We start from the raw sequence: 27400 nt of genomic DNA on the forward strand, positions 1-27400 counted from the left end.
TTGAAAGATTATTTTAATTTGAACAATTGGCTTTAAGTAAATATCTGAGAAGCCTGGTAATTCTAATTGCTAACCAAATTTGTGGTCCTCAATATGTTTAGATCTGTATCTCTGTATAATCATTTAAATTTGGAGCCATTTTGGAATTGTTAAAATAAAAAGCAGTTCAAAAAATGTCTTTTAGTTTTTCTTTTTCCATGCTTTTTATTCCAACATTTGAAATGTTTGAATACTAAGTTTACAGTAATTGCCATGTGTTTCGTTTTTGATGCAGCTCTAAATTTCAGTCAATATAAAAGTAGATTTTGTGTTCAATTTCCAAGGTATTGGAATTCTGCAGTAGAATTTCATAGTGTAAATTAAACACAAATTACGCTTCTTTCCTTCAGAAAGTTCAATGTAAGTCCTACCAATAGTTGAAATACTTTCAGCACCTTTCTCTACAGTGTAGATTTTATTTTTTTGGATTACAGATAGGAAGACTTTATCCTCTGACATACAGAGGTGTGGAAAAGAAATAATGCAACTTCAAATAAGCGGAAAATATGACTAATATCTCTGAGGAATAGTAAAGTTCTGATGCAATTCTAGCTCAATTTATTAGGTTTGGACCCTTTTCAGCGTAGACAATTGGAGAGTTACACATTAAAGAAAGCACCTAACTATAAGAATTAGTGATTGTATTATAATTGTAGTTGATTTAATTGTATAAAATTTGTTAGCAAGATGATCTCATTTATACAAATATAAAATATATCATTCAAGTCATACTGTCAGGTTTCCATTGATCCAGGTATTTACAATGTGTTAATTTACGTCAGCGAAACAACAGTGTGGAAAATGGGCAGCAGATAGGATTTAGTTGTTTTTCATTAGCACTTGGACTTTGATAAAGGGGAACAGAAAAGAGCTGGTTGACCTTTTAGTACTTAAATTATTAAAGAGAAAATAGATTTGAGGTCTAGATGCTTGCAAATCTAATTTGTCTTGTGGAGTAAGGATGAAAAGACATCTTGAGTTTGAAATTGCTCCAGTCAATTTATCTCTTTCTTTAATGTTTCTGAAGATGAATAGATGGCAGGCATTTAAAATGTAATATACACTGGAGTAGTGCATGAAGTATAACTAATATGAATTTGCAAGAAGAAAAGGAGCATTTTAATGACAGATTTGTTTCTAAAATACCTACAATCTCTAGCTATAATCACTTAGTGTAAAATGAAAAGAATGCTCATTTCAACTGATAGTGAAACAAGTCTTATTACTTAGCCTGGTCTGAGATGCTTCTTATATTCAGTTCTGTTGCAAGAAAAAAGGAGACAGCTCTTCTCACGGCTGACAGCCAAATCCAAAATTTGGTTTACTAGCCATGTTTTAGTGAGAACATGGGATTCTTATCTTTGCTGTGGTATTTGGCAGCTGTGTCCAGTTTAATACCTTGCAAGAGCACATGTTTGAATCATTCTCCACTTTTTTCTTTCCTCCAATATTCCAATTCTCAAACAGTATTTACTGTAGATTCACTATAATTTCATAGCTAGAGGAGTTAACAGTCTTTCCTCAAAGTAGTCTGGAATCACCCTTCTGAGCTACTTTTTGTTCTAAAGTTATGTCAGCTGTTGATTTGAATTGCAGACAGGCTGCTGTGCATTGACCTTCCCTTACAACTTAGCATGGAATTAGTCAACTAGTGGAAATCTTTCTGCTAAAAAATATAGACCTCATTTTCCAGGGAATGTGCTGACAGTGGTCTTCAAGTGGCCCCTCAAGGTACTTGTTTGTCTCTATGGCTGTACCTAATTTTACTTTAACATAGATTTCTGCATGGGTCTCTTCTTCAGATTGAAAAATCCAAAATTAGGTGTCCAGGTGCAGATTTTTAGATGTGTTATTGTAGTCAGTAAGAGCCTAGAAAGCAATTCAGTTGACCTGAAAGATTCCTTCTAGCTGGTCAGGTCTTTAAAGTCTGCTGCCTGTACTGACTTGCTCCCTGCTGACTTTAATGGGATTTTAGAGTTGTTTAGATATCATCAAAAAGACACTTAAAGTGTCTTAACAGTAAAGATCTAATTCAGGCAGAAGAGGTAAACACTCTGTCATCTGTACTGACCACAGTCACCCAGCCCAACCATCCCTGTGCTTACAGCAGGCTTTTGTAAACACAAGGATGATGGAGTGGGGACAACATGTCAGAAGACTGTGGCTATTGCCAGTTAAATGAATATACCCTGCACAGAGATTGCTGCTTGTTATGAATTATCAACTTCAAATACTGTAGATTGTTATTAGATGTAGATGGCATAGAGAAAAGTAGACACATTGTCTCTTTAAGATCTGTTACCCATACTGACTTGCTTGCTCGGATTCAAGACTTCAGAAGACAAATAATGATTAAAAATCACTGGTCTCCAGTGAAGCAATAAAGTTGCAAGTAAGTCCTCTTTAGAGACATGGATGTCCCACTTCACAAATCTGAAAGCACTGACTCAGACTTTTACAGCAACTGTGAGGGTATAATGATTTCACTGTTTGCATATACAGCAGAAATCACAGTTTCTTTGTTTCTGCTTGTATGTCCACTGCACCTTTACAGTGAAGAGGAATTGGCTACTCCCTGTGGGTCCAGTACAGAAAAACCTGCAACTATAGCCTGAATTGCTCTGCAGAATGCAGAAACGCTTAAGAACAAGATTATCCCTAAGATGTATGAAAAGTGCTTTGCTGAGTGAAAAAAACATCCATCAAAAAGTACTTCACCCTTGCTCAGTAACAGTTAATATACCATCAAAATTTTAAAAGACTTTAATTTACTTAATGTGTGCTTTTATAAATAGTTATGATGTCAACGGTTAAGCAAATACTATTCCCTGTCTCTTTGTAATTTATTTCTTCATTTTTATCTAACCACTCATTTAATTTCATTTAGGCAAGAGAAACAGGGTAGAAGATGGTATCTATAGCTTTACACTTACTTCTTTGAACAAAATAATACTTAATTCTATGTTTTAGCACTAATCAAGGAAGCTTTTTTCTGTACAAGAGTTCAAACAAGAAAGTGTTCCGTGAATTTGCTGAATGAAAAGCTGTGATGTATGTGGCTAATTTTATTTTTCTAAAACAAAATTAATTTATCTGAAAGTGTGAATCAATGCCATAAATTCATACACCTGAATACCAAAATGAGACTTTCTTCCCATTTTGTTTTCTCATTACAGGCTGGTGGTGGTGGTGTGTTTTTTCCATAAATACTGGTATGCGAGATTAAGGTCTCAGAAAGAATTGTCTGCCCAAGTGTTATAATAACACATATGGGTTTTTTTTCTTCTTTCCTTTCTATGCTCCTAGTGTCTACCAAATAGTTGTTGAAGAGGAACGCCCTCGGAGGACCAAAAAGACAACTGAGATCCTGAAGTGCTACCCAGTGCCCATTCATTTCCAAAATGCCTCACTTTTGAATTCCCGGTACTACTTTGCTGCAGAGATTCCAGCCAATGGCTTACAAGCTGCTCAGCCTTTTACTATTGGTGATAACAAAACCTACAGTGGCTTCTGGAATACTCCTCTTCTTCCTCATAAGAGCTACAGCATCTATTTTCAAGCTGCTAGCAGAGCCAATGGGGTAAGTCTTATGACAGTTGTGGTTTTATACACTGTGTGTAAATAGATAATTGGCATCAACCACCAAGATGCCCAGTGTAATTGCTAATGAGAAAATGAAGTAACGGTGAAATTTAACACATGAATTTTAAAAATAACAGTTTTCCTGACACGATCTAGCTTAATGATTAAAGGTTACAGGAAGAACAGGAGAAAACAGCACATTTTGTCAATAGCGAGTAAACAAAATAATGCATTGCCATTTTGTCATTATCTAAAAGCTGTCCAGTGAGCCTAATTTATTGGCTTTTCATCTTTTTTGTTTTTGTTTTTGTTTTCCTTTCCTTTTCAAAGATAAAAGGAGTGCTGTGATTCCTTTTGTTAAATTTAAGCCAAACTTGATTATGGCTTTTAGCACATCTGTCTTGGCCTGTCCAATCCCATTGCCTTAGTTTATACCATGTTCAACTCCCACTTTCTCATTTGGTTGCCCTTGCTGAATTAGAAATAATCTTTATTCTTTTCCTTTCTGCAATCGGTAAAAGAAAAATAACTAGATGGAGCTGGAATGAGAGTGTGTAAAAAGGCCTTCACAGATCATGTTTCATCAGGCTAATTTTTCCGGGAATTGTTTTTCATTTCCTGGACAGACCTACCCAGAGCCCTTCAATTCTTGATAAGCTTTGGCTGTCTGTGCTGACAGCCTGGAAATGTTTTCTGCCAGAAACCATAATGGTCCCTCTTTCACATTGCACTGACAGTGCAGAAATGTGAAACGCCATCGATTATTTTTTCTTTCTAAAATTGTCTAGCATGATGCTTAGAGTTATCCTTACCTGTAAGAAAAAGAAAAATCTCCCAAGGTCATTAAGTTACCAAAGTGAAAAAGCTGAACACTTGCCTGTGCTTCTGTGAATCATGTGCCTGTTTTCTTTACTAACTGAACTGTTTATGTAACATACCAAAACAGTGTTTGTCCATACTGTGAAAGCACAGTGGAGTTCCATCATAACAAGTTAAATATGTAACGAAGAACACTAAGTAAACACTTTTCCTGCATTGTATCAATACTTTTTAAGAGTAGAAACATGGATGGCTTTCTCTGCTTAGAAACATGAGATGTGACCTTTTTCCTCTTTATTTTACACAGGAAACCAAGATTGACTGTGTCAGGGTAGCCACAAAAGGTATGTTCATATTATGTGATGTATTCTGTAATTTGGACTGTTGACCTTTCCTTCTCTTGGTCTTGCAGAAGTGTTTTATGTTGCTGAAAGGTATCACTGAATCTGTTACAGAATTTTAAAGGATTCATTTGTGTCTCTAGTTGAGATTTAGGAAGTTTGTTTGTTTGTTTGTTATTAATAATAAATGTGCTACTAATTTCTAGTTGTTTACTTGAACACTTTCTCTGAAATATATTCTGGGGGTTTTTATATGATCTCTCAATGTTTTGGACATTTTTATATATAATAGATTTGTAAAATTGCCAGTTTGCAGAGTGCAAAGTAGCTACATGTGTATTAGTGAAAAATCGCCCCTTCCCCATAAGCAATTATCTTTACTGCTTTAAAAAAGAAAAGTGGAGAAATTGTGTTCTTCATTTTCATGGTGTAGAACAGCTCTTTTTATTGAAATGTCAGCGCATCTTACTGCCGTTTGTGAGAAAGATGGTATGGTCGAGGCAGTCCTAGCTATGAGTTTGATCCCCAGAGAGGAAAGGTAAACATATTGCTGATTTATTTAACTTCGAAGGCTAAGACTTGTCTCTAATTATCTTTGTACTCTCATCTTTTTAGCACCTCTAGCTAGTGCCAGCTTCAAGGCATGAAAAAGAGGTGCTGGGATAATATGGTTATGTGGAGATTGTAGTAGAGGAAAAGGAAAGGAAAGGGAAAGAACTGCTGCTAAAGAGGAATAGTTAATGCTTCTTTGCAGTTTGGACACCTGGTAAGAGTGTGACACGAAAAATTCTTCATTGTATCTCATAGTGGCTATTCTCAAAGCAGCTGGCTTCAGCATGATTCCATTTCCATACAGATGATGTCGTTCCACCACCTCCAATATATCTAAACATGATGGATTAGAATCTCATTACTGAAAAATAAATGAAATGTTAGCACGATTGCCTCTTTCCTTATATAAAAAATTTATATCTCTTCAAACTATTTCCTTTTTTTTTTTTCCAAGAACAAAGTAAGAAGTTTTATTTCCAGTTTACTGACTGCTTACTATACCATAGCAAACTTTCAAATATCTTCGCTAAAGCCTAATAAAACATAAAATATATTAATATCATGTTAAAATGAAATTCTGTGCTGTTTTCTGGGAGTTTTGGTGTTGCCAGGAGCAGATTACATTGCCTCACAAATCATAATAGGTGATTAGGGGAATGGGTTTTAGATGATTTGAAGATCTGTAATCCTAATCACTAATGGATGTTCAACTGTTTCAATTACTTGACTGACTGAAAAACCTTACTCTCTCGATTGAGAAGTGAGGGTGACTTCATGGATGGGAATAGCTTCCATAGCAACAAGGTAGCACATCTGACAATAGGGAGATGAGAAATGCAGCTTTTATTTTAAACAAATCTCTGTACTTTTTTGCTTTGAAAGCTGGTTTCAGAATTGTTCATAATACCTTTGTGCAGTCTGTAAAGTCAGACAAGGGGTTATTGTGCGAACTTGGAAGTCAGAAGTGTCCTCAAAGGCGTTCATAGTCCCTGGTACAAAATTTTACAGAGGGGCTTCTGAAAAGCACTGATCACTGTGCTTACAAATCTCTATTATATATTCAAACTATATTATTTTTTGCAAACTAAAATGTAGACTGTGACATACTGTAATATGATATTAATTATAGATATCTGTACAAATATTTTTTCCTGTTTAGATCCAGTAGAGGTAAGGAGAAAAGCAGACTTCTTACTTTTTGTAGGTGAGAAGTCACCACACCTGGACGCACTGAATCACGCACTGAGACAAGACGGAGAATTGTCCTGTCCCATTCGCAGCCCACATGTCTACATTTCCCCCATCACCACCACCTTTTTTGAGATCATATAAAAATCTTGATTCCAGCAATTGTAATTTAGGATCAGAATACTGGATTTTGTTCTCCTCCAGCTTCTGCTGAAGTCAGAGAGAACCTTTGCCACTGGCTGTGCTTGGAGAAGGATCAGATAGCGTATTCCTGTGATGTAGAATCTTCTGTTCTTAGTTGTCTGTAGAGAAAGCCTTCTAGGACCTCTGTTACTATTTGGTGTATATACAAATGTGGAGACTGCAGGGTTTCCACTCCCATTACCTTTGACAAGATAATTAAACAAACAAACAAACAAAAATTGGGAAGAAATTTTCATACCAGTGGTAATAAAGGTTGTCGTATTTTGTTTGAGATATGGCTTTCATATATGTACTCTTTCTTCAAGCTAAATGGTTGTGAAATCTCAGCAGACGAACTTGAAAACATTCCAGAACTCTTCCAAGTTTATTGCTATCATCTTTATGATGTTTTGTGATTTATATTAAGACTATATTTCCTGATATGACTTACAACTCTGTCTGGATAGAGACATCTTGGCTATCTCCTAGGATTCCAGTTCTCAAGAGGCAGACGTTATTGTTCAAATTCTGCGATATTGGAAGGCTTTCATTAATTATGAGAGAGAAAAGGATATTATAATATTTTAAATCAAATAGCAACAGTACTCAAGCAGCTACTATCAACACTGTGTTTCAGTGTTGCAGAGGGATATTTCAAAATATTATGCAGCAGCAGTTTTGAGTTTAATTGTCTGCAGATGGTAGATGATCTATTTTCCTCACTCGTTGCCACATTTCTAATAGCACCCAGGCTGTTCTGTGTAAATTAGTGATCTTTCATATAATTTTCTCCTTAATTTTCCAATATTTTTGCTTTGCATCATTCTCCAGCTGCATCATCTTGGATCTGACCTTTTAATTTTTTTTTATATTCCTTGATACATATGTATCATAGTGTGCTTAACCACTTAGAGGCAATCATAATGGCAAATAAAGAAGTACAAGATCTTATTACTGTGAGCACGCTAATACTTATCTGCAACAGTCAGACTGTTAACAGCTCTGACAAAAAAATCAGGGCACTTGGAACACAGACAATCCGAGTTTTTCAGCTTTTTCTTGTTGTAGTGGCAAAACATGAGGTGATGTAAAGCTTGGACCTCAGTCAGCTACAGATGTACCTAACTCAAAAGTGAAAACTCAGTGCTCTTTCTTTCAATGTTGCAAGTTAAGTGTATGGGTAGTGTGTGCGTTTCCAGAGCAGAGACCTAAGTAGGCTCAATAAAAATGAATCTAAGGTAGCTCAAGAGCATTTATGTGAAAATTATCTTAACAGGAAATATAGAAAAATATAATAAAATGAGATAATAAAATGTGAAATGAGTACAAATTACATAGGGAAGTTAAGACCAGAGTAATCTGATAGGTAGTAGCCTTTCACTTAGAAAGCCCAGTGCTGCAATCAGCAGAGCCTAACAGTCTCCAGTTTCCTCAAACACATTTTATGTAAATAATGTGCTTTGAGTCCTCTTCTGGAAAGTCATATACAAAAACTCATTTATTCACAATAACCAAACTAACAACTGAAGATGAAAAGAAACTTGTGCTGTTGGGTTTTTTTTTGTTTGTTGGTTTTGTTTTTACCTTTTCTTTTTTGTTTATAAGAAGTTCAGACAATAAACTATTGACCAAGATTCTTCTTGCTGGCCTAGCTTCAGTCTGGCTTTTTTTTCCCTCATGCATGCTGACCTGGAAATCTTCCTTTGCCTTAGCTGCGATAATCGTGACTCAGCTTACAACACCATACATTCGCATCGCCCCTGCTGCAGGCGACGACCAACTAACAGGTCAGAAGTTCAAGTATAGACAAGTCATCATGCCCATTCTTGTTTCCTTTTGTTTGGCTCCTTTTCCCTGATGATTTCTTCATTCTCTGCTCGTAAATAGTTTTCTGTGTTAAAACTTTCTTTTTGTTTGTAAGTTTTTCTTCAGCTCCATTATATTAAATTAAATTGTGTGCTTGGCACCAAAACGCACACATGCATGGCCGTATGTACAACTCTACTGCATGTTTCCATTATGTGTGTAATCTATGGAATATTCTTTCAAGCCTAATGTGAAGAGATCTAGCTTCACTCCATGTGTAAATTCAGTGATAGTTTAAATACAAATATCTACCTATGTACTTGCTTTTTTTTTTTTTTTTTCTGTTATTAGATCAAGACACTAGTGTATCTGTCATTTATTTAAGGTTCACAAGTTGCATGTATAAATTAGAACAAAGACCTTGCATTAATGTTTGTCATTTTATATTTTCCCATGGTGTATTGGGAAGGTCAGATTTTCTGTCAACATTTCAAAATGCATAAAATTTAAAAAGAAGTAAAACCGATTCCCTCGTTATGTCATATATGAATTCAAGTCTTAAAATAACCTAGGGTGTGAGATATGAAAATGAACAGAGCTGTAAGGTTTCTAGATCTAATTGTCACAAAATCTCAGTGCAGAAGTGAGACAATTACTGGGCTGAGTGTGGCTTGAAGGCCAGTTCAGAACGTACCGAAGTCCTTACAAACTCAAGGAAACTTCATTTTGTTGCAAAAAAAAAAGTGCAAACCCTTGTATTTTCAAATAGTGAGAAAATGCACTAAACAAATTTCTAAAACCTAAGGTGAGTTTGAAAAATCAAGAGGGGAAATTAGACCTAGTCCATCAGAATTTAGCAGGTGATAAAATTACTGCCTTTTTCAGGAACACTGGCTTATTTGGGTAATGTGTAAATATTGCTGCTGGGGTGCCTAAGGGTCAAGGGGAGTTTAGATCCTTAGCATCTGGATTCTCCATCAGTCAACAAGAGACAGGTAAATAATTCAACTGAAGAGAAGAGGATCAGTGGCATGTTTACAATAGATTTTAATGCTGTGATATGTGTTTTGTATAACAAAGCTTAAATACATAATGCTGAAGTTATTGCTTCAATCAGGAGAAGATTGTTGCATGTAATTCGTATTATGTAATAACATAAGAGCTAACCAGAATAATGGATGTATGATGCTAGGAAGTACTAGTGTGTTCTTGTTAGTGATCTGTCAGTAGCACTGTCCACATGCATTTTTATAGCTCAGTGTTTTACTTGCAAGTACAAATAAGGCTTTGAATAGACAAACAGCATCTCTTGAACTTCAGCAATTTTTATTTCTTCATCTCAGGATTCAAATAAGTATATATATATTCCCAGATGGAGAAGTAAATGTTTTTCATCTCATTCTTTTTCCTTTTTTAAATTTGTTTTAATGCAGAACTGAGTAGCTACAGGGACCTCCAGAGGACAGATCTGTTCTGTAAGGCGGAAACATCTACCGTAGTTAACAATGAGAGATCAGAGATATAGCTAACAAATACGTGTATACGTATATACGTATATAGCAAAGTACTGGTTACTTTGTTCCTGGTGGTGCATAGCTTGGAAATTCATATTGTCTGTCAGATCTGTGACTTTCTTACTTTTTTTTCCTTAAATAAATACATCTGTTATACCAGTGTAGCAAAAATGCTGATTCATGGCCTGAACTAGTGATTGAGCACCTGGTGGGAAGGCAGGGCCAACCCAGGGGAGCTCATTGCATTCATCTGACTATCTGTAAGGGGTGGATCCCCACCCCTTCCCAGACCTCATTCAAGGGTTGGCAGTGGAGGCAAGGGTATCTCTTGCTGGAGATTCCTGCCTGTCTGAGGCATTCTAAAGGTAAGCAGTTTTTCTTCTTTTGTTTCTACGTCCATGGCTGCTGCATTTGGGCTTGTTCTCATTTGCTGCAGCCTAGGCTTATGCAGCCTTATAGAGTTATAATCAGAGACTAGTTATATATGGACGAAGTATTAAATTATATCTACAAATGGCATTTGTGGCTGTCTTTGAAATGTATTAGAAAGTCTCTGAAGTTATTCCTGTTTTTTTTTGGTTGTTGGTTTGTTTTTTGTTGTTGTTGGGTTTTTTTTTGTTTTTTTTTTTTCTCCACAAGCTCTTCTCATTCTATAAAGGCCATGTGGTGAAAAGGGAAGAAGTTTCATCTTCCTTCTCAGTTGCCACAATAGGGAGTGTAAGTCCTTTTGCCCTGCACACATGGTTGTTCTTACAGCAGTAAGCTTTTCTAAAGACAGACTGTGTAAGAACCTTCAAGGTAGTAAGGCAGTCATGGTACCTGTAAGGCAGTAAGGCAGTGCCCATGAGGAACCCAAAGATTTTCTTAAAGGAGATTCATAGGAGCTGGTGCAGGCATGAGAGAACAGGGAATGGAGTTTGTTCTCTCTCCTCCTTCTCCCAGGCAGTAGAAAGGATCTACGTGTAAAAGGGCTTTTTTATGTGGAAGTCATAGGGCTGTTGCCAGCCGTAGTTACCACAAGGCTTACAGGTATAGCAGTTAAATAACATTGCAAAGCATTTTCCGCTCAATGCCTTTTCCTTACTTTTCTGCTGAACATCAAAATAATCACATTTGCAATCAAGAAGTTATGTTTCCCTTTTAGGATTTGAGGAGATATGGAGTTTGTGGTCGGGAGGACAGGTTTGGGATTTTCTTTTTTCTTTCTGGTGGGAAGCTGATGCTTCTTGCATAACAGAAATTTAAAATCTTGGCTGTGTTCCTGAACATTATTACTTTTTTAAGAGATCTTCCTCTTCAGCAAACTGTGATAATACAGTTTAGCTTTCCAGCCAACTTGCACAGTCTCAGTTATCAACTCATCCTGGCACTGACTGATAAATAAGTTTATAAACAATGCATTAGTTCCTCTTTCTTTCCTTTCTCCCTCATTTTCATACAGAAGTAACTTGCAGCCATAGAATTACCTGCTATTTGTCCTAAATATCTCTATAGCTACTCCTTGCTTCAGTACTCACTTGGAGCTTCCAGCGTCGGGAAGTTTTTATCATCTGTTAGCCAAGAGAAAATACTGTGTGTACGTGAAGCATAATGGTCCTCATGATGCAGTCTCCATATTTGCACAAGCAGATACAGCTAATACAGTTCTACAGTACAATCTGAAAGCATTTATAGGATTTTTCAAAAAGTTACCACTTGAAAGTGACTATAAGCTTGACTTTAAAGTTGAATAACAAATCTATGTTTCTGAGAAATCCTGAAAGCTTCTGCATTTTGCTTCGCTATATTTTAAGAGACATTTCATGTAATAGGCTTAAATTGGCCATATTTGGTATTCACTTGGCCCTCATCTGTTCTGTCTGCATTCTGATAAAATACCATGCTTGGAATTGTGATTAGGGTGTTCATTCTTTCAGGCATTTTCTTAATTGTTGAAATATGTCTGAGCAACTTATATTTAAAGTATTTCCATTTGTGATTTAGTGGAACAGCCACCACTTTGCTCGATGTTATTCCACCACTTTGCTAGATGTTATTCCACCACTTTGCTAGATGTTATTAAGGCTGATTTCCAAAGAATGCCCTTTTTTACGACCCATTGTTAATTACACATGCAGGTGGAAGTGGGAGTTCTGTATTGTACAGTCTTCATAGATAAAATTCTTGGTACAGATCAGATACAATAAGATATGTCAGAAATCTTATAGAATGACTGATACTTAAGAATTAGAAGTATTCTTTTATGATAGTGACTATCTTAAAGCTCATATGAATTTTACCCTGCATACCTTAAGCAGCGTATTTTAAATCCATGCTAAAAAAGAATCATAAAAATAATTCCAGTGACTTTCTCCTCCCTTATGAAGTTAGCTGTATAATAAAATATACAGATCTCTTCAGATTTAGTTCAATACGTAACATTTATCAACATCTTGGTCGGATTCTCTTACTAGCCATTCCAGTATGAAAGTGAAAAACTTCAACTCGAATATTGGATTTTTTTTTTATGTGAAAGGATTTACTCCAGATTTATTACTCTCAGCCTCAGCATTACTAAAAATGATTTATTAGCACAAAAACAGAAGTGTGAATTTGAAAAGGACTCTTTTTCTACTTATCTAGTTTGTTTAACAGAACTGGTGTAATTTGAGATATAGCCACATGGGCTGGACAAACATCATGTTCCTTTTTCTCAATCCTGTACCTTGTAGCATTGGCTTAGATGTATTCTGATGTGTGGCAACACGAAGTGCTGCTTTGAGTAATGGATAACCCATGAATTCCTACTTGACACTGCAGTGTTGTTTATAATAACAAAGGTATATGCAGGCATTTCTTCCGGTTGAATCCACAGTTTTAGGATATTATTCTTCTATCAATTCTTCTGAACATAACTGGTATCAGTGGGAGCTGTGCATAATTATCATAGGGAGAGCAAACACCTATATGGTGTAAAGCCAAAGGCTCTTTGGTGTGAAGTATGGTGCCATTATGGCATGAAGGAGAAGACTAAGTGAGAATGATCTGACTCTCATACGTAAAACTCCAAGCTTGTTATTATATGTACCTCCAGCATTTCTTTTACCAGCTGTGCAGAGATCTTGCTTCTCCCACTCCAATGGGCAGAATGTGAAGCAAGTGGAAATCTTCCCACTTTCTGCTGCAGTGGCTGAGTGCATTCCAGTGGGCTGGAGTGTCACTTGTGATTTATTGCCCTTTTTTTGTTCTTTTATGTGTTAAATTTGTCATCTTTGCGATGACAGTTTCATCTATAAAACAGTATAGTTACAAGAAAATGTTAAGAGGATACAGGACTGCCATGGGAGCTAGTGGGTTTTGTTGTTGTTGTTGTTGTTGTTTTGTTTTGTTTTTTATTGCCTAGTCAAATGTCAGGTTTTCTGGTTTTAACAGTACATCCAAAACACCTAAGATTTTAAATGTAAGTACAGTTTCCTTAGACTAGCTGAAAAAAAGCTGAAGCTAAACAGTTATGCTGAGGATGATGTTGTTATCTTGTCCTGGTTTCAGCCCAAACAGCATTAATATCAAACTGATGTTTGGTCACTGCCTCGGGTTAGGACAGTGCTTGAACTAGAGTGGGGGACATTCTGCACCACATGACACCTCGCAGAAGGCCATAAAGGTGTGGGGTGTTGGCTGGGGCCCAGCTGCTGCTTGGGGGTTGCAGGGCATTGGTTGGTAGGATGAGCTCTTGTGGTGCTGGTGGGTCGTCATGTTGTGCACTGCCTTGGTCAGTGAGTGGTGAATGATTGTGTTGTAACACACATATGTGTTACAATGCATAGTTACCTATGACTCATGCCATAAGTGCTTATGGCTTGCTAAGGAGATCTGTACTCATAAGCTACCCTGGCACTGTACCCATGGTCCTGGATGTTACAGACCTAGAGCAGGAACAGCTGGAGTAAATCCCCTGACCTACAAGAAAGTAGTAATCCTTTGTTATCCCTCAGGTAGGACTAAGTAGCGTAAATAGGTTGTGCACTGTAGAGACTTGAGTTTTATCTTTTATTCAGTAGAGTTAAACAGCTGGGTATCACAGAGTTAATAGTCATGGCAGGATCTGTGTTAAATCCCTGAAGAACACAACTAGCTGACTAGGAAATGTAAGTGTCCCAGTCCATTGCTGAGAGAAGAGCATGATGTCAAGTATCAGCATCAAGCATCTCTTAAGTGAAGAGACTGAAACAAGGTTTAACTTCAGCTGCTAAAGAAGAGTCTGTTCAATTCATCCTAGCATGAAAAACAATCTACTTGCTCAGTGATGTGTCATCGTATCAGAATATCTTTAAGGCTGTTTGAGGTTGGAGCAAGGAGCACTTTCCTTAATCTCATTATGGAGAAAGGAAACAAAAATCAATAATAACTATGTGAATAAATTGACAGGATTAAACTTTTGACAAATCTAGGGAATGTGTGCTATCTGTGCAGCACTGGTCAGTATTACATTTGTTCCAAAACAGTTCATCAACAATCAACAGAGAAGCAGAAAATACAAAGCGGGTATTAATAATTTATTTTTTTTTTTAATATTATGCTTCTGTGTGATTTGGTATGCTATTTCATTTTAGTACAGAAAAAAGTCTCTAATTTTTACATCCAAATAGGTGGTTTTGCATGTACCACAATGAAAAATTAAGGAGAGACAAGGGAAGAGAGAAAAAGTCAGATATAATTAGTAACTGAAAAAAAGAAAACCAAAACCCTGTGAATTTCAGCGTTTCCCATCTGTAGTTACTGACTATATTCATGAAATGCTCACCAGTTTGAATTTTAATTTGAAAGAAAGTGCGGGACCTTGTTTGGGGTAAAATAACCTGTCGTTCACAAGTACTGAATATCTGATGTTTGTATCACTGGAGAGTTAACAAAAGTGCAATGTAATGTTACATGGATCATATCTGTGCTAATGAATAAAGTGATATTGCAGTGTGTTATGTTTAAGTAGGGTAGTGTAGTAAGAAGAGTAAGGTCAGCTTTTAAAAGGAGGCAGAACAGAACATGCTACTCGGGGCAAAATAATGTTCCACTAACTCACTCACTTCTTAGATTCCTTGAAGTAACTGATTCAGTAAATACCTAAGCTATGTTTGTCTGCTTGATGTAATATCTCAACACTGTGCTAGCTGCGGCTAGTTATTGATGGGATTTCAACACTTACTTTTCCAGACATTGTGTTGAAAACATCCTTTTCTGCAGTAATGTAAGCTTGATGCAAGAGAAAAGGATTTTAGAGCTCTGGGAGAGACATTCAAATTCTGTGTGCATTTTTAAGACTTTATTTTTTTTCAGCACTTTGAACTTTCATGTCCTTCTGCTCATCTGATTTTCTGTTATTGCTGACAGCTGGGAAGTTTTTGTGTAAACAGAAAACTCTGCTTTCATCTTTTGAGTTAACATCAGAAACACAGGGGAAACAGAGCTAAAAAATGTGAATCATCATTGGTCAGAACCAAATGTGAAACCTTTTTGAAGCAAGCAGGGTATATTTTGTGTTTTCCATCGAATTAGACAGCTTCTGTTTATGACTAAATGTGTTGCTAATTAAAAGTGATATGAAAAGGAACGAAGAGAAAAATGACTATTTAAGGCATTCTTAATCAAACGTGACAGTTGGATGTTCTGCTATAACCGTTAAAGTCTACAGGAAATACATGAAAAATGAAATGTGAATTAGTGATGATCATTCAGAGGAAGCCTGGTCTATTTATGTTCCTGTTGATGAACTCTGGTCTTGGTTCATCTGAAGTTCTTCAGATACTATTTTGTGCTATCCTCCTACAAATAGGCAGTTAGTGTGTGACGATAAATAAATTTTGAGAGAGTGACTGGTGTGAAAGATTTCTGATGAGCACTTTTGTAAGGGATTCTGTTGGGAAGGAAGCTAGTAGTGGAAATCATCAGGAATGTCAGCTTGCTGACTTTCTGCTTGGAGCAGTTTGTCTATGTTCCTGTAGTAAAGTCCTCAGTACTGGAAACATCAGAAGACGGTACCTCACCCTTAGCTCCAGGTTATTCAATTCCACAGTGCTTGTAATGCCTTCTATTCATGGATAGAAAATAAAAGTTGTGTTTGCCATATGAGCTCCAGAAGTTGAGTTTCACTTTAAGTATGTCCAGAATAATTTTCCTTCTCTGAAGACTGCAGAGTCTGAAGTTTGAAGTCCCACAACTTTCCTGTTTGTATATCATAGTTGAGACAAGCTTTCAAGGACATCTGGTATTTATTAATGCTTTTACTATAGTTTCTGGAGTAGGTCTGGTGTTGAAAACATGTCGCCCAGAGGTCACCTTGGCAATAGATGAAATTCAAGTGGTTATGATGAGGATGATGTTGAATTATCCACTGCTTGAATATGTGCCACTAAAAAAGTGGTATGGATGTGCTCAGAAAATTTTTTATGTGTGGACAGGATCAGTCTGGACTGATTACTTTCATTTCCTTAGGGATAATTTGAATTCACCATGATCTCTCTCATTGTTGATGTGGAGATATGTGGTACACACACCTGACCTCATTTTGTGGCTGCTTCTCTGGCCACAGATTATCAATACTTATAAATATGTAACCCTTTATTTTCCTAATGAAATACAATGGGATGCTCTGTAGGGCCATGTGAAAATTTTAAGATTGCAAAGAATGCTTATTTTTCCTTAGAAAATTCTTTTTTTTCCCAAGAACATCATAAACTGTGTCTATATGTTTTATGCTGATTCTTAATTTCTGAGTCTAAATGCTATTAAAGTGTAAGAACTTCTAATTTCTTTGCTTCTGAGCAAGGACTTCAAGTGGTTTTGGTGACAAGACAAAGCTTTTGACGAACTTTATTTCCTTTTTCTTTCTTTTAAAGAAAAGGAAGATAAAGTGTTACTATAGTAAGTTTTAGTTTGGTTTGTTTTCTGGAGGAAATGAGCAGTTTGTGAAGGTTTGCTTGGCTCATTTTCTTACAAGCTCTTTTTTAAAAAACTCCAGAAAAATCCAGTATCCAAAAAAGCCTGGCTTGAAATTCCATATAAAAAATGATTGTGCTGAGAGCAAAAGATGTGTGTCAAGCGAGGAGCTTTGCTTGTTTTAGGCATGTCTTGTAAAGAATATTGTTATTCTTGACAACCAGAAACACATGGTTTTTGTTTTTTTTTTTAAAGGAAGTCTTTTTGCTCACATGCACCAACACAAATCACCCACCAGTGAAAAACAGGGTTCATTCAATAGTCAGTTAAATGAGTCATATTCATCAGTGCTTTTCATTTCTTCTCATGCAATTCTTTGTTGCTTATATTTACATTTTTGTACACAATATTACAAACAAAATTAATAATTCATAATTATGTAGTGAAGCCTTATATCCCTTCTGTGCATAAATCTTTTAACAAGGCAGTTTTTTTTTCTGCATTTAAAAAACACCAAATAAACAATATTCTGAATCAGTATGGTTGTCCTGTGGAAGTGCAGAAATTATTTTTAGGAAAAGGAGAGCTCTACACAGCAATATGTGTTGTATTGATGATCACAAATTACAGATAAAATACTCTTCTATACTTTGAGTGCTGTTTTCCCTTTTGCCATGGCGTTAAAGCAGACAGATGCAGTGAGAGCTAATGTATCATAGAAGGGAAAATTGTGATAGATTGATTTCCACGCCACAGTGCTCAGCAAAACAGAAGGACATAATCCTTGCCCCATGGATAAAGCAGTTTATGCATAAGCATTTCCAGAAGAAGCCAGGGAAAACAAAGGGAGGAAATACTGTAAAAAGAGAAGCAAAGTAGATCTTACTTGAAGGCATTTACAAAACTAATATATTCAAGGCATAGAGAGAGAATACTGAAAAAAACCTACTAATCAAAACCACCTTCTGTTACAAATATAGTCTGCCCAACAGCACCTCATAACTTCCATCATATGGACAAAAATCAGAGCGGTTTTAAGGGAGAAGTAGGGCCACCAATTGGAAAACTTTCATTGATGAAGGGGGGAGAGAGAACTTTCTCCTTTAGCTGGAGTTCTACCAGGGCAATGCAACAAAGACTTTCATTAGCAAAATACATGCTGGCTAGCAGATGAGGACTGAATGCCAGTCACTTACAGTATAAACACACTAGCCAGGGTGGTAATTGATTTCATCTAGAAATGCATATGTTTTGGATCTTCTCCAAAATAGTTCCAAAGCCTAGCATCTGAAAAGAACGTGAAATTCAAATCAAAAGCATGTTAGACTGGCTTATCTTTTCATAGAACTGATAATGCTGCTGTAGACTTAAGAATAAGTGTACCATTGTCTGCAGTCAAGGGGGCAATAGCAGGGTGGAAATAGGGAGGAAATTCTTCTGGGGTAAACTGGACATTTTCCGTCTCTCACCCATCTTGGGTGTATTTTGCAGTTTTTGGCAAAGGATTAGAATTGATATCAGTTGTTTAATATTTATAAGAAGGACCTACACCTCTGGAGCACAATTTTTCATACCAGTAGCACAGACCTATTTGTGTACTTATCTTGTCACGTTGTGTTTTGTCCCAGTCCTTTACTTTTGGTATCTCTTCATCTGCTGTCCCTACCTTTAGGTCTAGAACAGTTATGTTCCTTCCTTCCTTGGAACACTGTAACTGACATAATTTTTTAAAAATATTACTCTTAAATATCTCTTTCTACTATTAACTGAAAATAATGAATGCTGGTTGAAAGAGCAGGAGTATTCCTTACGTTTCTTTATGAGTATTTACCTCCCTCTTCCACCTTCAGCTAGCTATTACAGCCTGTCTTGGCTAAACACAGTATGCTTCTGGTGAAAAGGATTGCTTAGCTTGTGCTTACACTGTTCTTAGAACAGCCAGACTTCCAGTTCAGTTTAGAGCTTCTGTCCTACTATCGTATAACTAATAGAGAGTAGTAAGTATTTTTTTCTTTTTGTATTTGCTCCTGTAATTTTTATAGACCATGGAAAGTATGGGCAGAGTCTCTAGAGCCAAGTTCTCTGATCTCTGGTGACAAGAACCATAGGACTGTAGTGATGGATGATTTGAGGAAGCATTGCACTTCTGTGCTTCTATTATTCCATGGAATATTTTGCATCATCTTGGCCACCTAATGGCAAGTTTATCTGTTACACAGAGGTATTTTATTTCATCCTCCTGACCCACTTTGTGAAATAATATGAAGGTAGGTGCTGAAATAAGCGTTGAATCACGCTGCCTGCATAATAATTTGATTGCATGCCTTAAAGAATCTGAAGTCTTGTAGGTGTGATCATTTACTTTGTTCTAGAGAGAACAGAGTGCATTTGGCAGTTCCCAGTTTTTGTGTAGCAGAGATCAAAAGATCTGGAAAGAATAGGCTCCATACTAACACAGTGAGCTAGTCTCAAGTTTCAGTGGAGACTGGGACAACCTGGACTAACTGTATCCTTACTTTAAAGCCTTTTAAAGTTAACCATTATGTCAGCCACTGGGAAGCCTATACATTAAATTCAGGTGGAAAGGCTTGCAAGTGATATATCAAGCAAGAGCCTACTGAGGAGCTGCAAGCAGAAAGTAAAATGGGCAGCCACTGTGGTGAGCCTTAGGTGCAAGCCCAGTCTAGTTAGTTAAAGAAAGGAGTTGTTTGTTACTCAAATAGAAGAAATGTCTGGAATTTTTAAGATTGCTTTACACAAAACAATCTGTAGCTTGTTTTGGCAGTGACTGCTTTTATTTTATTCCTTTGTTTGTAAACAATGTTAGCACCTCCTAGACTATTGAGCAAGGGTTCTTTTAATGGTTGTTCTTTTCTGTATGGAAATGGGCAGTCAGTCAGCTACTTCTAAGTACAGCTTTTAGAAGGGACTAATAAACATTGAAAAACAAGTCTAAATACTTCTTAATATGCAAAGAGAGAAAGAGAAGGAGTTATGTTTGATAGAGGTCTTTTATGCTACAGAACAAAATTTTCATCCTGAAAAACAAGGGAAAGCTTACACGTGAGTTAAAAGAATGATATTTGGCTTGGCTAGTTCTGTTAGTGAACAGTCTTAGCTTCCATTTTAATGAGTAGTAGTTCTGCTTAAACTTTTCTATCCATAAATGACCTTCAGGAGACTATTGTTAAGGGTTTGGTTAGGTTAATAACATGATATTTGTGCCTTCTGAGTGAAAAAGGAAAGGGAAGTTTCTGCTCAAGGAAACAGCAGAACTGTTGGCCCAGAAGCAAAAATAAATGAAATACTAAAATACTAATACTAGAGCTATGTATCTTAAGTGTGAATGAGAATTTTTTTCTAAGAAATAATTTTATTTTTTTTTTACTTAATCTTGGTAGAGAAGTAGAAATTCCACCAAAGGAAGAAACTCAAGAATTCATCTTACAGTAGATGTTAGATACCAATGACAGGAATATAGTTCACTTCTCAATCAGAGGAGGATTTGGTAAGACACCAAAAAGTATTTCTTTCAGCGCTAAACTGCAGAAAAGGAGATTCCAATATAAAGAAAATACTGGTGAGATAGGTCTGGGAGTCAAAAATAAGTAGGTGTTCTGTGGCATTACTTAAAAATGTAATCACTGGGTCTTGCAAGATACCGAACAAAAGGGGCACCATGAGGGCAAGTCTTAAGTCAGACAGTTGAAGGGCAATTATTTGTGAGTTAAGGAAAAAATGAAGTTTCACATCTTAAATGCTACTGAACTGAAGGCCACAAAGAATGGGGAAGAAATACGGAAAAAGAAAGTTGGAAACTCTTCAGATTAACTGAGGGTAGATATCTAAGGGTTTTGAACCAAACAATGTTTCTGTCTTTCTTTTATTCACTGCAGGAAGCCTGTGGAAGTACTTTGCTAGATATTGTGACATCATGGGGATTATCTATAAGTGTATCTCAATTTTTTCGCTTCTGGCAGAGAGTTTGCTCTCATCAATTAAGGACTTTCTGAGGTCAGCATCTTGATCCTTTGTGAACTGTCAGGAAACATTTCCTTGTCCTTTCATTTCCTAGGAAGCTCCCTTGAGCTGTCCTGTACTTGCTGCTTTTTACTGACCTATTGCCTCTCCAGAGGGACACCACAGTATGTGTGGTCAGGATATATTTATCCCGATTGTTCCAGCTTGAAGTGAGGTTACTGTGCAAGGTTTAAAGTCAGGCTGCTGTATACAAAGGTAGAATCAGAAACTTAAAAGTCAGGCAAACAAAAAGCTATCACATCATTTGGTCTAGCGTTGTGAGGAAAAAGCAGTGGGCTTAGCTCAGATGTTGGCAACAAGCAGACCAAAGGGCTGTAGCACATCTTCTGATGAAGAAAGGCTGAAGGAGTAGTGTTGCCTCTGCTTAGAGAAGAGAAGGCTCCAGGGAGACCTTGTTGCAGCCTTCCAGTACTTGAAGGAATCTTGTAGCAAGAGAGGAACTAACTTTTTACATGGATGGACAGTGATAGGACAAAAGGGAAAATGGCTTTAAGCTAGAAAAGGAGAGATTTAGATTAAATGTTAGGAATTGTTTACTCAGAGGGTGGTGAGGCCATGGCACAGCTGCCCAGAGAAGCTGTGGTGCCCCATCCCTGGAGGTGCTCAAGGCCAGGCTGAATGGGGCCCCGGGAAACTGAGCTGCTGAGGGGCAGCCCTGCCCATGGCACAGGATGGGACTGAGTGGGTTTTGAGGTCTCTTCCAGCCCAAGCCGTTCTATGATTTAAGACAGATGATCTGCTGGAGATGTAGGAGTCCATTGGTCTTGTTGGTATACATTTTTAAATCCTCTAGCTTAAGCAAGGGATTTTAAAATGGCTGTATCAGACAAATTATTTGAAACAGCTATAATATCATGATATAGTGTATATTTAATACTATTACTGTAAAAAAAGGTTACATTTTGTCATGTTTTTTAGAACGGTGGTACAGTAAAGAAAAAACCCATGACCGTTTTTTAAACTTGCAGTAAGACTTTCTAAGTTTATTTTGGAAACATGCAAACGAAACTAAAAGCACAAATTGCCATTACAGTCTGTCAAGTAGTAAAATTAATTTCAGAACTACTGCCTCTGGCAACTTGCATCCCCTTACACATTGTTTGCCTTCCTCTCTGTAATGCCAGTGCAAATCGTGATGTGCCTACAGATTAGAAGTCAGTTATGCAATTACAAGATGAGAGATGAATTGTAACTCTAGACCAAGATCTACCTATTAAACAGGAACCAAAGAAAAGTAAAATGAAACTTTTATAATAGTTAGTGTACTTGTGGGTTTAACACATTAAATAGCTGGCAGAGTCAGAGTTGAGGCAGCAGCTCTTGATCATGATGCTAGGTGATGTGGATTAATGAAGAACAAAACCAAACTGAATAAAGAGGCAGTATCATCTTGAACTTCAGTCCTGATAGTGTTCATTGGAGGTAAATTTGAAGAGTTTTTCATTCATGGAGGTTTCAAAATTGGTTGCTGCACTGAAGAAATGGATGCAGATTTCACTGCTGCAGATGCAAGCTCTTCAGTGTCTGCCTGCTGTCAAAGTACAACCAGACTATGCTAAAGGGGCTGAAGTATGGGGTGGAATGCAATAGAATCAATTTTTTAATTTTTAAGGTTTTAAGAAAAACTGAGGTACACTAAAGGAATAAACAGTTTAAATAAAAATGGAGAAAATGTTGATCCAGAATTTCTAATATTCTTTTTAAAAAGAGGTGTTCAAGCAAAGTGGAAAGTGGCAAATTTGGTTCTTTTACCCAAGTGGATTGTCAAATCAGCTGGCCCTAAGAACATTCCGTGAATGAATGAAATGCTCGATGAGACCAAATGAGAACTAAGTTAATACCAGTATTTTTTTTTTTTTTTTTTTTTTTTTTTTTTTAAATAATGGTTAATTTTAGTTTTTTTTAAAAGGGATGTCACACAACATACTTCCAGGTTAAGACAGTCCTTTGTGCGAGTCAGGCTGAGTCCATCATGGTGGTAAACAATTCTGTTTTTTTCCTCAGAGTGGCACTATATGTAATTTTCTTAGAAAATTTCTGATGGTTACTCAATTGGGTAATCACTATGTGATATAGTATGGGAGCTTCAGTATCCTAATGTTAGACTTTGTTTTTCTCCTTGTCTACAATTTGTTTTGAGAGTTTGTGTTAGAGGTGGATTCTGCAGCTTGTAATGCATTACAAGAGGGTAATGTTTTGGCACTGAAGGCATTTCATGAAAGTTGTGCTCCGAGATACAAGGAAAACATTTGTATTCTCTGGTACTATCTCTGCACTGTGCAACTCTAGGTAGTTCTGATGAAATGAGGATCCTGTGTCAAAGAGAGACAGGACAATGAGATAAAATGGATAGGATAGTTGAGTTGTATGTTAAAATGGTGCAAGGATGTCTTCGCTAACTTTAATATTGAGCTTCCCAAAAGTCACATTGAAATCGTTAATGGAAGGAAACCACAAGGCAAATTTTAAGAAGGTGTTACTGTAAGTGGTCCAGTAGGGTGAAGTAGCTTGAAGTAGGTGATGATGAAGAGACATTGGAAGGAACCAGTCTTAGAAGTTATACCTGAAATGGTGTTGCTTCTTGTTGTCTTTGCATTCTTCATTTGGGTCTTCGGTTTAAAAGAGCTCTGCAACGTCCTTCTCATCTCCTGCTCTTTGCATCATACTGCTTGATTCACTGCTTCCTCTTTGTCAAATCCAATTCAACAGCTGCCTTTTGCAAGATGATACACTGGGTGTTTTCTAAATATCTTGTACACTTCTGAGCAGTATAGATTTTAAAATCATTTATCTATGACATAAGGAAGTTAAAAATAGAACTGTCATGCATATGCACAGAAGAAAATATAGGGATAGCTTCTGTTATGACTGCACATTTAGAATAAAAATTTTATTAATAGAGAATTGCAATTCATTGCTATAGAACTAATACTCTGTTGGGAATGGACACAGATATGTAGCAGATCACCTTTCTCTGAGTTACCACTCACACGAAGAACCATGGCCTGATTACTTAAAAAAAAAAAACCTGGTACTCACAGTTAGCTCTAGATATATTTTGATTATGTGTTAGGACCCATTTTATGACACCAATAACAATTGCCAGGTTTTCCACACATTCCTAGTGGAATTTGGAAGAAATAGGCCATGAATGTAACTGCGGGCAATCAGAACAACCATCCTGGAACATCCTGCTTGTGAGTGAGAACATGAGAAACTTTTCATTGTAATTCTATATGCAAAAATTTTCTGAATTTGATCACCGACTTGCTTTCTTTCAACAAAAAAAAAAAAAAGGAAATGCAGAATCAAATAAAATACATTTGATGCTTTCTAAACCTTTGTGGAACCTGGGCAGTGAGATAAGAACATGGTCTGAAAATACTACACTTAAGTTAGACTTTGCTCTGCCTTTCCCCTTCCCAGGATGAGCTATAGTAGGAGAGTGGTGCATAAATCTCCGTGTCCATGTTATGGCAGGGTGCCTCAAATGATGAATACTGTCACATTTTGATTTAAAAAATAAAAAAAAAAAAATGAAGTCCATTAAAAAAAAAAATTCAGTTCAGTGAATTGAATGTTGCTTCCTTAACATTTTTTTCATCCTGAACTCATTTAGTAGAGGAAATGGATATTTCATCAGACATGGATTTGACGTTCCATCACATTATACAGTAAACAGTACAAACGATGTTATTTTTTTAAAATGGAGAAGCTGAAAGAGCTAAGACAGTAGATGCTGTAAGGCACTGGTTATCTCATTTAAACAGATATTAAATGTGGGTGCCAGTGGTGTGATCATCAGCTGCTTCCCACTTTGTGAATAAATTGTTTAGGAGTCTTTTTGCCTACCAGATGTGACCTAGATTTAGATTTCCAAAGGCAAAAAAAAAGTCTATTGTGTAAAAAAACAATTGTGGGTAAAATGCATAGTAAATGAGCTTATCTCACTTTTCCAGGTGTTTAAGCTAATATATTATGAAATTACAGCTTCATTTATGAAAAATAATTGAGGAAAATGTTCCAGCAAATCAAATTTGGATAAAGGCTTAGGATAGTTATTGTGTTGTAAGTTTCTAAATGGCAGAAAGAAAGGGGAGCCAGAAGAGATAATAAAAATATAGGAATTTGTGAGACTGTGAAAAGGCTCTTACAAGAGGGTCAGGACTGACTGTGATATCCTACCTGTGTTGTGGTCTGACAATTCAGGAAACAATATGAAAAATTATATTATATTCCTGTCAATGCATATGAAAGCAGGATTTATCTCTAGAAAGATCACAAATTAGTATTTGTTGGCTCTGGTTAGGATTAATGGCATCAATAAGTGTATAGAAATGGCAAGAGTAACGTCCTTATTCTTTTTCCTTCTCCTTTTACTTATTCCATAGGGGCTGCTACTCGAAAACCAGACCCAGAGCCTGAGAAGCAGACCGACCATACTGTTAAAATTGCTGGAGTCATTGCAGGCATCTTGCTGTTCGTCATTATATTTCTGGGGGTTGTGCTGGTAATGAAGAAAAGGTGAGTGATTAGTAGATATTTTTTATGTACATGTTCATATCACAGCATCTCCTACAACAGTTCTCAATCTGATATTGGCATAAATTTCCAGCCACCTTCATGTCCTTTGTCACAATTTAGGAAACAGTGCTCCTTCGTATCCCTAGAAGCTTTGTTGAGATTTTATAAAAACGACAGCATCTGTTTCTTTCTACAGCATTTTCTATGAATTAATATCTGTGGCTTTGTTATAGAAGAAAAACAACTCAAGGTTAATGATTCTAGCACTTCATGCATTAGTACTGCATGATGGACTCTAATAATAGAACAGGATCTCTATCCTGAAAGGGTGAGTTTCCACTCTATCCAGCAGATCAGCTCAAAGTTGGATATAATTTCATTCTTGAACATAAAAGAAAGCCTCAGTCAGGAGCTAGAGCTAAGGTAATTTGTGCTAAGAATAGGGTCTGTATTGCTCGGCATAAACTTCATTCCCTGAAAACAAATGATAGTGTGATGGTGCTGAATATTTCCAAATGTTGGCTCAATGCAGACATGTATTGAGATTGTTCTGATTTGAGATCATATGAAAATTGCTGTAACATTAGAGATGTAAGGTTTTTAAGTCTGCTCATTTTTTTTTCCCCCTTTTACAATGCTGAAAACAAAGTATAAAGTATCTTGCAGCAAGGGAGGTGGCATACGTAAGAAAAAAATCCTTGCGATGATAGAAGTCAAGATTGGGTGAAATTCATTAGCAGACAAGGTCAAGGCTTTTGGTTATATGTTGAGGTTATGAGGATATGAGGTTTCCAGCAGTAGAGGTGGAGTTGAAGATGAGCTGTGCAGAGGGGCTGAGTCACTAATTGTCCATACATATCTCTCATAGTCATCCTACTGTCCCACTACCCCTCTCCTCCTTGCCATCCATCTGGTATTATCCCCCTTCCCTTTTCTTCTTTTGCAAGCAGACTTGGCCTGATTCTGCTCATTCCAAGACTGTGACTTAGTTGTATGATAACTAGTTTGGCAGGTCTGAGGTAGTCCAAACCCCTCAGCTGCCTGAAATTCTTTGAGAATGTGAACAGAGGAGGTGGCACAGGGAGGGAGGCAGCTGCTTGGCAGTGCCTCAGGGCAGGCTACACAAGCAGCTTCTATTCACTTCCCTTCAAGGCAGAAACAGGTCCATAAGGTAGGACAGAAAGGTGAGCTGTGGCTGGGGCAGAGGGCTACCTCACAATAAGGGATGGGGAAAGTTGTCAAAAGTTGCTAGGCAGAAGAGACAAAGGCTTAAGACCTAGAGTAAGTCTGGCCGGGGCAAAATAGGCTGTGTAGCCAAATCTCAACAAAGTGCAGTGCAGCAGAGTTGAAATCTGTTCTGATTTTTTTTTTCTCAATATTTTTTCCTTCCCAATTCTGATTCATTGCATCATTCATACCTTCCATTTTAACAGTTAAACTCCCGAAATTCTTCCACGGGCTAGAGGCAGCACTTGGCATGCAGTGAAGAAGGCTTCTTGCATTGTCTGGCCAGTCCTTCATGTAATTCCTGACCAGCATTCATCATTCTCTCTTCCCCTTCTGAATATCCTTAAGCATCTGCATCAAAGTTAGAATATGTTCAAATGCAAGGCACAAGATCTTCTTTGTCTCAAAGGGTGAGAATTGCAAAATGATCCAAATGGATTGTCAGGGTCTGTGGCTGAATGAATGCTCTATTGGCTCTTGCTTCACTCTCTAGGGTAGAGCTCTTTGATAATATAATTGTTAGAGGCGGGAAGGTTTGAATCTTAAGTGTTTGAATATTAATGCAGAAGGGTGCTTGTTTCCTTCTGTCTATCACATTGCAGTAATTAACTCATAATAATTCTGTTGTGAGGAAGAAAGTGCATTATGTGAGCCTCTTCAGGGTTTGAAATA

The 27400-nt window shown here is 36.9% G+C and overlaps 1 protein-coding gene across 12 annotated transcripts in view; it reads left to right on the forward strand.

Moving 5' to 3' along the window:
* The window catches only part of PTPRM (protein tyrosine phosphatase receptor type M), a 451289-nt gene that overhangs the window by 275585 nt on the left and 148304 nt on the right, over positions 1–27400 (forward strand). For 8 of the 12 annotated variants that reach the window (XM_042839780.1, XM_042839781.1, XM_042839783.1 and 5 more), the window contains 4 exons: positions 3346–3619; positions 4748–4784; positions 8417–8491; positions 25369–25501. In XM_042839780.1, coding sequence (XP_042695714.1) covers positions 3346–3619; positions 4748–4784; positions 8417–8491; positions 25369–25501 — 519 coding nt within the window. The remainder of the gene's footprint in view (positions 1–3345; positions 3620–4747; positions 4785–8416; positions 8492–25368; positions 25502–27400) is intronic. The other 4 variants (XM_042839786.1, XM_042839787.1, XM_042839789.1 and 1 more) reach the window with 1 other exon arrangement.

This window comes from Centrocercus urophasianus, unplaced genomic scaffold (genome assembly GCF_019232065.1).
Source record: "Centrocercus urophasianus isolate 14NV4802_14NV808 unplaced genomic scaffold, USGS_Curo_1.0 seq_11, whole genome shotgun sequence".
NCBI classification, from domain to species: Eukaryota; Metazoa; Chordata; class Aves; order Galliformes; family Phasianidae; genus Centrocercus; species Centrocercus urophasianus.